Below are 12,055 nucleotides of genomic sequence, written 5' to 3' on the forward strand. Positions count from 1 at the left end.
TCACTGAGTCACTAGTTAAATGCTGTGCTAGCATACCATTCTGTATCAAACCAGGATCAAATATACCCAGATCATCCCAAGTAACTGTTTGGAGATTTTTTTTTTTTTAAGACAGGCATAGGCAACAATGGAAATTCAACACCTCATGCAATCAAAGCATCAAATCCAGCCAGTATCAAGCGTGACACTCCAAAACACAACCTAAGATACTTGTATTACATGTTAAGCAAAGCCAGTGGCAAATAAAGCTACAACCCCAAATCCTGCCTATAAGAGAAAATACGAAACATTTTCAGTGTGAAGATTAAAGCAGAGTTAGAAAACAAACGAAGAGCTGTCACCTACCGCTGCTCAGTTAGATGTGAAAAGACAGCCAGTAGCAATCCTACTTATAAGAGCCCACACAGTTGCAAGCTATTGAGTCAGAAAAGTGGAAAAACCTCGTGACTGATAGATGTACAGTCTGTATAAAAAACATCAGTGTTTCTCTTGCTAGTACAGCAAGGAAACAATATTTAAGACTAGAATCCCAGTAAAAAAGCCAAAAACCTCAGCTATTATATAGCATCTGCTAAGAAAATACTAAAATAGTATATAATAGTATATAGCTTAAGGTGTTGGTCTTTTTTTTTTTTTTTTTTTTTTGTTGGGCGGGGAGCGGGGAGGGTGTTTAAAACATGAGAAAAGCACAGCTTTGGTGCAAGCTCTTTTTCTGATGCAATAGGCTGCAACAGCCAGAACCTAGAAATTCCCTGTGGAACCCATCATGAGGCCCGAGTTCACCCTTTCAACCTAACACAAGCTTTGATTTACAGATGTTCAAGCTGACATTAATCCTAGTTTCCACATACTAGGGTTTGCTTTAGTCTTTCAAGGGTATGCATCACCATTTTGCTTACAAACAGTTAAAGTTCCATAGTTTCTAACACTTGGGCACAATTAGAAAGATGTATTTTTGGAGTTTGAAGTTTTACCTTTTCTTATGCAGTCTAGAACATTACAGGTGTTATTTAGCACAAATCTCACCACAACAGAGATTGTCATCATCCAAATCAAGACTTAAACTTACAATTCTGAAATAAGATAAAAACCATCAGAGGTTCCTAACAAAGTATTTCAGAACAGTTACAAGTACATGTTAATTATCTATCACTTCTCTTACATGGAAGGTTAAAAAAATGACTCCAACTACTGGTACAGTTCATATATTCATCACTAGGGATTTTCATAGTGTAAAGCTTCCATAATAAGGACAGATACTGCATGCAACAATCTCTGTAACAGACAAATCTAGGGATAGAAACTTGAAAGACTTCCTGGGCATTGCCCCAGAAAACAAGGCCAAACGCAAAGAAGACAGGACTAGTGCAATCAAAATAAGAGTCAATAGACTTTTAGCATTTTTCTTTGCTCAGTGAACTTCTGCAGCTGAAATGTTTAACTGCCCTTCCTTGCCAAACAAGCTCCTCCAGCTTTCCAGGCAGGTTGCAGTGAAGGATAGCCTTGCGAGCCAACCCACACCAACAGCATTTCACAGATACTCTGATAACAGGCAAGCATACTATATTAGCAAGACCATAAGCAAACATGTATGCTTTCCTCACACTCTTTCCTAAGACCACACACAATTATGACTTTGAGTGCATTTATTCTAATGCCTACAATACATATCCCCAAACACAGGGTAAAACTTCATTATACATAGGCACCATGTGCCTACGTGCAACAGAGATGGCGTCTTGACTAGGCAGCATAAGATAAAGAGCCAAGGAAACCATTAATCCATACATGAACTGAAAGAATAGAGCAACGGGATTAATTAGCAATATACAAAGGAGCTGAGTTGTCCTCATTTACACCGATTTGACTCTACTGAAATTAGCTAAATGAAACTGCAGAAATTAAATGGAAGAATTCAGTTTAAAATGAGAACAAGCCCTTCACTACTGGAAATCCAGCATCCGGCTTTGTAACCAAAGTCAACAGAATAACACTCTCCTGCTGAAGCTAAAACTAAAGGGTACGTGCAGACTCAAAGATTACAAGTTCTTTTTGATCCACTGCACTGATTGACACAAATAGATTACTAAAGCATGCCATCATCCTAGAACTGATAAACCAAGTCAAATTACATTAGAAGTATGCTTGTTAGGATTGGTTTTAAGCTGTCTCTGTAAAGATGAAGTTCAAATGTCAGAACACACTGTACAATTAAGAACAGACAAAAAAAAACCATTCATGTGCATGGGGCAGAAGAGTCTGAGTCAACACAGCAAGAAAGTTGTGTCACTACTGTGAACTCACTGCCCGCATTCCTGCATAATCAGGAGACTTATTTTTGCTGAGGCAACTTTGGAAATATTTCATCATTTACATGACACCAGCTCTTCTAACCACCTTCAAAGGAGCATCACTGTCATTATGTCATTTTCTTTTGCTTAAAAAAAATGTCCTTGAACTTCAAAAAGACTGAAAAGAAGCTGAACCATCTGTTTCCATGTGTTTGGTTTTGCAATAGTTTTAGACCGAGTAAAACCAACACTTTTAGGCAGGTCTTTACCATTACTGCCCCAGAGCACATCACCCACCCTCTTTATATGTGGGTCACAAGCCCAGTAGTAAGAGTGTATTTCTAAATACAAGCTTATCCAAAACTAGCAAATTACCAATGCTGAATGGCATATCTGTAGTTGGTTTTAGTTGTAAGTATTAAGATAAATGGGCATTCTCTCTTCCAAAAAAAGTTTTTAGAGCAACTGGTTTAAAATTCTACAGAACTTAAAGCATTTTGTAAGTAATTATTTAATTGCTCAAAACCACACACCACCAACTTGTTTAAGTGGGTTATGGAATTGAAAATGCAAGCATCTGCTGGCTCAGCAAGGCTATTCACAACATGAAAAGAAAGCCATGGCCTTTTTCTCATTCTTACCTATCAAAGAATGTGAATATCACAAACTTATCTTTTAACAGTAGAAGCAGCGACCTCAATTTTTTTGGTGAAAACATTTAAATGATATGTTTGAGACGGTTTGAAATTCAGGAAAGAATGAACAGCATTCCCTTCTCAGCCCAAGAAGTGAACGAGTGTCCACGTGAGCAGCAGCTACGCAACCCACCACTGAAGCTGACAGTGCTTAAACAAACAAACAAAAAAAAAAAATAAAAAAAAAAAAATCACAGCCCCACAAAAAAGTCCACCCTCCCCTTGCTTTTTCCTCCAACTATGGGGTGGGGGAGGGGAGAAGTGACTTTTTTTCCCCATTCCCAGCCACACTCTCATCAGCTCAGGCAATCCTAAAACCACAAGCCCTTGCAGAAAACACTTTTCTGGTGGCAGATCAAATCACACACCCGAGTTGTACTCTGGGTAGACAAGCACTGAATCTAATGCAATGGAAGTAGTTACAGCATGCAGCTGGGGACAGCATGAGTAAAACCACAAGGTTTGGAATGTCTAACAGCTCAAGTGAATTAAGTGTGATGTGAAACTACACCCTAGCTATTATTTTTCCCTAGTAAAATTAAGTAAGCTGGTAAAGCTACCTAATTATATGAGACAGCAAGGAAGTAAAATTTGACTAAAGGGTTAATTGCTTTTTATTCTGGCTCCCAAGACAATGATTCCATTTCTTAATATTGAAGACTCATGCCTTCTCTTTCAAGTTTGGCTGGGGGAAAAGAACAGTGGAATAACTAGCAGCTAAGCAAAACCTCCTGAAAAAAGAGATAGAAAACATAACTTTTAACCCCAACAAATCATAGAAAAACAAAAGTCTCCTTCATACAACCCAGATTTTAAGGAAAAAAAAAAAAAAAAAAAAAGGAAAAAAGAAAAAATGCTCACCACAACCTAAAATTCCCATTTAAACAAAGGTATAGCAAAATTCCAAGGCAAAAAAGCTTCTGTTGTGGCTAGTAGCTGGCAACACAGAGCTCCGGAAGAAAACAGTTCTTCAAGGTTCAGTTTAAGTGTTCACACCTCAAAAGAACAACATGACTAAAAGCATGGAATATGAAACACCAAGTGAAGAACTAGCATTTGGTCTTCCCTGAACTAGCTCTTTTGGGTTTTGTTTGTCTAGAAAAAGTGCAAAGATGTCAGAAATTACCCCCAAGTCCAGTGTTTCACAACTTTCATATCCTGTGTATCTTTCATTGTATAAAAACAAAATACATCACAAAAATATAATTTAGTACACTTCAAGAAATACACTTTAGATTGTCTCTAATCCTGAAAAGTAAAGGATGCCTACCTACATTAACTATAATCAAAACCAATACTTCTTCTTATAGCGTGTATCTAATGAACTCATTTCAGTGTTAAGGTAACAGATTAATGCTTAAAATCTCCATTAGACTACTGTAAAAAAAAAAAAAAATAATTTACATACAGGAAGAATAAGTAATCAGTGCTGCAAACACCAGGATCATCAAAACACATCTTCTGTAAGATACACCCACCAGACTGCACTGTACTTTTTCAGCAAGCCAAACTTCATGACCAAATTAATTATGTGCATGTATAATTTGTGTGTAGAAAAATTATTTCCTCTACTATGGAAATATTGGGTATCACAATAAATCGTGGGGACTATTTTTGCAGAAGGAGGAAGAAAAGGAATATTATGCAAGCATTAAAAGTTACTAAACTGGAGATTTTTGTCTAGAACTGTAACCTTCGCTCCTAGGCAGCTTTTAATGATGAACATCACAGAAAAAACATGCAGCAATGCACATGAGTCCAGACTCAGAAAAATATGACAGTACTAATGCAATTAAAACCAGCAAAGCTATGTAGAGCTGTCAGCTCGTCTGGCTTGCTATTACGAGTGTCAACAACAGCAGCAAGGTTTAACTTAACATAAACCTGTATTCTGAGCAAGGCTTTCCAGAGATCTTCAGAGAACTGAGAGAACAGTTTCTGCAATTCCTGCTGGCTTGCAATGTACTATTTTCATATTTTTCACAAACAGTAGTTATACATAAGGCTGAGATGCCTTCGTGAAGGTAACAGATTAAGAGAATCAAGATTTCGACAAGAAAAGCTGCTTCTAACAATCCTCTTAGTGTCCTGCAGTGCTTTTTGTTTTATGTTGCCATTACCACAAATACTTGAAGATCCTTACAGTCCTTTTACAATGATGCTTTGCTTAATAATAAAAAAAAAAAATCCAACAAATGTATAAAGATAGTTTTCTTATAAATATGAAATGTCTGTGTTAAAAACAATACATTGGGAGGAAGGAACAGAAATATACATTTGCATAGAATAGGCTAATAAATTTCTATAATGGAGAAATTATTTTGCATTGGTTTACTTCATCCTTCAGTACAAAATTCTGTCATCTTCCAGATGAGATTTACAAAACAGGAAATTCAAGGGTTTATCAGCTGTTCTCCTTGAGGGAGCCGCAGAAAGCTTTGTTTGTGGAAATATTTTTGAGAAACAGAGAGAGAGATAGCTATTGTACCTTTTCTGGTGTATAGAATGTTTCTGAACTACAGGTGTTCATAGGCTTTCTAGCCCTCACAGCACTTTCCCACGGACCATTAAGAAGATTTTACTTAACACACTAATAAAAGAGCCAAACAGAATGACCAGTAGACAATGCCAGCAATTTAATTTGCAGAAGAGAAAGCAATACATAGCATCAGCAACAGCGCTGTAAGTCTTATTTTAGCAGCAGTGTTCACTCTTGGCTGCAGAATCACAACTGGCACCTGCAACTTCTAAAGCAATATGCATGATCAGAGTGGTATGCCTGGGCAACAGTTCACAATATCAAAGGGCACAAGAATCAACACACCTAAAGACTGGAAACTAGGGAAAACTATTCAGAGAAAAGGAAGATGACTTAAAGGTGGGAGAACAACAAAAACACATGAAAAGCTAACACCAAAGGGGCAAGATCCATATTTCAGTCAGGAAGTAATTTCTAACATGCAGCATATAGCACACTGACTTGGAAATCTACAGCAACAGTTAGGCTTGAATTCAAAGCACAGTTCTGTAGTTTAACAGCCTTTCTTCCCACACATTTAAAAGAAAAATCTTACACTAAACTCAAAGACAGCAGGGTAGAACCTTGACATACCTTCTGCCATTAAAGCTCTATCCAAGAACCAAAGCTTGACACATCACTCCCAAGAGGAGCTAGACTACACATCAGAACTCCTACTCTTCCAATTAGAAAGCCTGAAAACTCAGATACTTCATCTTTTTATTTAAAGATTCACTATAAAGTTTCATTTGAAAACAAGTGATCAACATAACCATAAAAATTCCAAGGGGGAAACAATTAAAACAACTTCCATATGGCTTAGGAGTTAGTTATGACCCAAAACATTCTCTACCTTTACAAAGCACTTTTCTAACACACCACACTGAGTTTTTCCTAAAGTGACCGTATATCTGACCATTCTAGATAAATATGCTCATCACTGAGAGATGCGCAGACATCAAGGAGCAGAAGTCAGTAACAGAGTTCCAGAGGAGCATAACAGAGACGCAGGTATAGTAGAAGCAGATTTGTAGGTCTATCTGTTGAGGTAGCAATCTGTATCCATAACAGGCAACAGTCTTGCACTCCCATTCTTTCCCTGCTCACCATAGCTATTGTCTCACTCAGGGTCTTGTCACTATGTACTTATTCCCTGTTCCCATGACAAAATTCATCCTCACCCTCATTTACCAGCACACTTTCCAGACACATACCAGTACTCATCAGTATGATGAAATGAAAGGAGGAAACTACACAGCAGAAGTCAAAGCTATGGGGGTGAGGGGAGAAAAGTGGAGTAAAGATGACTTGTACTTTCCATAACTTGTCTCAGTATGTCAGAGAACAAGCAAAAAAACTCCTTCCTGTCACATCAATTCTCAAACCAATATTCACAACACAGACATACCACCAGCATCTTCCCACAGGCTTCCTCTGCACTGCAAGTTACGTCCCTCAGCTGCCAACTGCTTTGGGAACTGCAGCCAAAAGGGATATAAGGGATTTTATCTGTAACATAATTGTTGGGGAAGGAGAGAAGAAAAGGAGGAGGAAACAGATAACACTGCATAGCGTAGAACTGATGATGCAGGAGGCAAAACCGGCTGGAAATATTTGATTACACAGTGTCATTCCTCTCTCACTCTCCTGGGAATGGAAGGGAGACTGATGGGGGATGTTGAAGTCCAACTTCAAGATACAGATGCAAACATGTGATGCAGCCTCTCGTTTGACAGAACTGGACATTCAGAGGGGTGTCACCTAGAAACAACACCACCGGACAGTGAGGGTACCTCTGCAGGCAGAGCCCACTCCAAAACATCTCTGGCCTTGCATGTCCGTCCTTACTCCTGTCCCCTCAAACTCCCTGATATAAAATACACCCAGTCTAACCATCCTGTTGTTCTGCACATTTTAATTCTTCCACATCATCCCTCCTGTTGCCATACAACTGTATAGCCCTGTCCCACAGTATTGCCACTGCTAGTGGCAATCCGTAAGCTCTGCACTGCATTTGCAAGGCCTTAGGACTATATGCCTGTCAGGCTCACTTTGGCTGAACTTTTCTTGACCTGCCTGCAACTGTTACTTGATTTAGCTACCACAGCAATTTCTGTAATTGACAAGGTGCCTATGCCTAATTGGTTCTACTTTTGTTTACCCAGGCATGCTGCAACCATAGTTTCATATAGATAGCAGCAACAAGCAGTCACTCTGTATAAAAGGAGATATTCACAACTCTACAACAATGATGTGGTGTATAGAAATACAGGTCTGGTGTGGTAGGAGAGGCCTTGAGAAGTGTCAACACGGGATGCAGTGGAGAGGAGCGCAGGCTGGGATACAGAGATGGCTTGTACAGGACTCTGCACTGGGCACCCCACAACTCACCAGCAGTCAGCTAAGAGAAACACAGACCTGGACAAAACTGGTTTTAGGGGTAACAAACAAGAAAGAAACAGTGTCTAACATATAGTGCCTTTTATATACATGAGTGTAACACGGAGCTGCAAACCAATTAAGAGCAAAGGCATATAAGCACATTAGCAAACATATAAAAACAATCTCCAGTGAATCCTAGAGTGAGGAAAACAAAACCATCAACATGAATGATCATATTTCTCCTTGTGAAGGACACCTGATGCTGACAAATCGCTGCAAGAGCTCACCACCACCAGGATGAAACCACTGACCTTAGGACTCAGAGCAGCAGTGAGACAGTAAGTGTAAATACTTTAACTGTATTATTGCTCTTTTTTTTTTTTGTAACACATAGATCTGAATTACTAATCGTTAGGCTCTCAAGATTTCAGTTATTCTAACCATAAATTCTTGGTGTCTCTTTTAAGGCACGCTTCCATTTTTTAGACATGAGATTTTGCACATAGCGCCCGAGCAGAGCACATGCTCGGTAATTTACAGACACAGAGCAATATGTGTGGAGATACACAAAGAGAACAAGGTATCCTGTAGGCACCAAGACTCTCAGAGCGTCCCCTGCCCACCAGCCACTGTCATTGGAAGGGCCCAAGCAGCAGGGGAAGGCAGAAGTACCCAAAGGCTTCTGCACGATTCTGGCATCTACCACAGCATGTACAAAGACAAGCATTAGGCCTTCTTTCCTTTAGAGTACAAAGGTCCAACCCTTCTCTCTTCTCTTTCAAATCACACTTGACTCCTCTCCTTGCCAGAACTGCTTAGGAAGATACACCTGTGAAATACAGCCCATGGGAACAAGCTGGTAATGACATGAGCAAGCAGCACACATGGTATGGCAAAAGGTGGGAGGAAGAAATAGTCAGACAAGCAAAATACTCATTACCCAGAAAGGACCAGGGAAACTAAAACAGTTCACACCCTAACCTGGTAAAAGGTAACAACCTTAAGTCACTAATATCAACATCTTAATGGAATGCACATCTAGGTAGTAAGAAATACTCGGACAGGAAATAATATTTTGTGAAACAGCCACCAAAAGGAGTGCTTTTATAAGATAAACAATGACTCAAAAAAGGATGTAAAAAATGAGCAGTCTAGGTAAGCAAAAAAAGATGTAGTTTCTAGTTTATACTCATTTTAAGATGTCAGTTTTCATTTAACTCCTTGTCGGTATTAGCAACTAAAAGCACTCTCCAAATTGACTGTATCTTTGTACTTATTATTTCATAGTGACAAGTAACAATATGTTCTCTCCTGCTAGCCTATGTATAGACAGCGCTATCCAGTCAGTGTTCCAAATGGTTAATACAGCTGCCATCATAAGAATCTCTTACACATAAAAAAAGTTCACAGATGGGGTAGTATCCAAGATGATATGTACATAGTCATGGAAGTGATCCTCTTATCCTCCAACCACTAAAATATTTAGCATCTGCCTTTATTAACCACACACGTGTCGCTCCAGTTATATCACGATCTACAGCACTATCTCCGAATAAGAATAAACAAACAACCAAACAAACCCCTCAGACACTGTAATTAAACCAAGCAGGATTTTTTTTTTTTTTTTTTTTAGCTGACAACCGCGACCTGCGCTTACACCCAGAGGCCGCCTGCCACCACCCGCTGCCAGACAGGCTCCCCGGGAAGGCGGGCCGTGCTCGGGGAAGCACCTTTCACAGGGCGCCCAAAGCCGGCGATGGCAACGCGGCCGCTCCAGCGGCGACAGCCAAGTCTCTCCCAGCGACGCCAGCTTCGCCCCCACACCCACCCCACGGGCCGGCCGCCGGCTCCTCGGGCCTCCGTGGAGGCCGGCCTGGCCCTCACGCAGAGCCGGGTGCCGCTCCCCTGGGGCGAGAGGCACGACCGGCGGCCCCCCCCCCCGCCGCCCCAACATCGGCCACCGAGCCGCGCCCGCCCCGACAAGGCCCGCGAGAGCCCCGGCAGGGCCTGACTCAGCGCCGAACTGTCAGCGGCCCCGCAGAGCGGGGCGGCGAGAGGCAAGGAGAGAGTGGCGCGCGCCCGCCCGCCCGTACCTGTCCTCACTCTTGTTCTTCTGCTTCTTGCCCATGGCGGCGGCGGCGGCGGCCGCGGCGCCCGTCCCCCACCTCAGCGCCGCCCGCGCGCCGCACCGCGCATACGGTTAAGCAGGAGCAGCAGGAGCCTCCGCCACCCCCCGCCCCTCAACCACCACCACTCCGCCGCCGCGCGCCGCGCACGCGCCCGCCGCCCGCTCCCGGCCTGCCCCGCGACGAGCGAGCGATGGGGGGGGCCTCGGGCACGGCGCCTCTGCGCGATGGCGCCCCTTGCCGGCCGGAGGGGGGTGCGGGGGTAACGGGCGACGCTTCTCGGCCCAGCCGCGGAGCCGCGGGGGGTGACAGCGACCGGCTTCTGGAAATCGGCTTGGTTGCTGAGGGTTTGGTCCTTCAGGCAGACGTGGCAAACGTCTGAAGTGATGCCCCAAAGCCGGAGTTTCCCTCCTGCCTCCCCAGGGGGCGGCATCAGAGGCCCAGAACTCCCGGCAGGACTGTAGCCCGCCTCAGCCACACAAAAAAAAAAAAAAAAAAAAAAAAACAAAAACCAACAACAAAAAAAAACACGAAAAAACCCGACTCGCTAGCCTAAATAAACACATTCAGAAAACTTTTATCTGGAGGCAAACGGGACAGCTGGGTCAAAGCAGGGGAAGAGAGAGGTTGTGGAGAAAGCTTCGAGGGTGGCAGTAACTTGGGTGCAGGGCAAGTGGGTGAGTGCTGCCTGAGACGGGGATCAGCTGGTCCTTCACCCACACCGCTGGTGAAGTGTGAAGGAGAAAAGTCCACTGCCAGACCCGGTGGTGGGTGGCCTCCCACCAAAACGGGAAGGTCAGGGCTGGTGGCATTGGGTTTACAGCTCAGCACGGGGGCACTGACCAAACTCCACTCTTGGGAGAGTTTCCTCTTCAGGCAGTTTGGCTGCCAGGCAGCAACGTTAAAAATATGGTATGTCCCTCCCTCCTCAGCAGATTTTCTCAGCATACAGAGCTCTTCCTTCCTCTCCCCTGCAAGCAGCCTTGCAGCACGAGAGCTGAAACGGTGCTGTGCTCTCTCATGGGAGAGCCCAGACCATGGGGCAGGTGAACGCCGGCCTTCGCAGGAATATGGCACAGAAGTCAGGCAGCAAACAGTGTGTGTTACCGGCGGAGGGGCTCTCGGGTGCAACCTCATCTCCTCCCAGCCACACTCCTCAAGAGCAGAGCCAGATGGAGCAGGTCGCAGACATCACACTATTTCATCTGTTTTGAGAGCTGCACCGCTTCAGCCACTGGCGTCATCCCGTTACAGTAAATCCTCTGGCGGGCAGAGCAAGCCTCACAGTTCTCTCCATCTTTCACCCTCAGGACCACCACCCTAAACCTCACCCCACTCCCTAAACCCCTCACATTCTACTTCTCGGCCTTTACACAGCTACAGCTCCTCCTCAGCCTCTCCCACCCAGGCTCCCAGCAGGCTGCAGATAAGGCAACCTTATCTTCCGAATCAGCAGACTTCGGTAGCAGGGAGTCAGATTTCCAGGAAACAAGAAAGCAGAACACTTGAGGGGTTTGCTTTTTTTTTGTTTTGGTTTGGTTTGGTTTTTTTTGCAAACACACTTTAATATCGCATTATTTAAATCCGTGGATCTTCTAGCGCACTTGCCAGAGGAGCAAAGAGATCGCAAGCCCCGGCTACTCCGTCTTCTCGCCGAGCCCGCCGGAGCGCCCCGCCCGCCCTCACCGCAGCACCACCCTTACCTCACGGCATGGCCCCGTGGCTCCCGGCCGTTACGCCCCCGTGGGGGGTGGGGCAGGGGGACTGTCCCGGGCTCACACACCCAACCCCGAGGCGTCCCCCCCCCCCCGAAAGGCGGCGGGCGTGCCGTGGGGAGCGCGGTTCCGGGGGGGGGGGCGTGGCATTGGGGGGGGGGGGGCAGGGGAAGGGGACGCGACCCCGTAGACACCGCATCCGCCGCGCGTGGGGCGGAGCTGTGGCGCGGAAAGGGAGCGGCCCCGCCCCTCCCGAGCGGCAGAGACACGGCTCCGCCCGCGCCGGCGCGGCGCATGTGCGCCGGCCTTCCCGGCCGATGAACGCGTC

The 12,055-nt window shown here is 44.4% G+C and overlaps 1 protein-coding gene across 1 annotated transcript in view; it reads right to left on the reverse strand.

Moving 5' to 3' along the window:
• EIF5B (eukaryotic translation initiation factor 5B) overlaps positions 1 to 12,038 on the reverse strand; it is a 38,884-nt gene extending 26,846 nt beyond the window's left edge. Inside the window, exon 1 of the mRNA XM_033004927.2 lies at positions 11,716 to 12,038. Within this exon, the coding sequence (XP_032860818.2) occupies positions 11,716 to 12,023 (308 nt within the window). The 5' untranslated portion in view covers positions 12,024 to 12,038. The remainder of the gene's footprint in view (positions 1 to 11,715) is intronic.
• Between the last annotated feature and the right edge of the window lie 17 nt (positions 12,039 to 12,055).

The sequence above is a fragment of the Tyto alba genome, unplaced genomic scaffold (assembly GCF_018691265.1).
Source record: "Tyto alba isolate M040663 unplaced genomic scaffold, T.alba_DEE_v4.0 Super-Scaffold_45, whole genome shotgun sequence".
NCBI classification, from domain to species: Eukaryota; Metazoa; Chordata; class Aves; order Strigiformes; family Tytonidae; genus Tyto; species Tyto alba.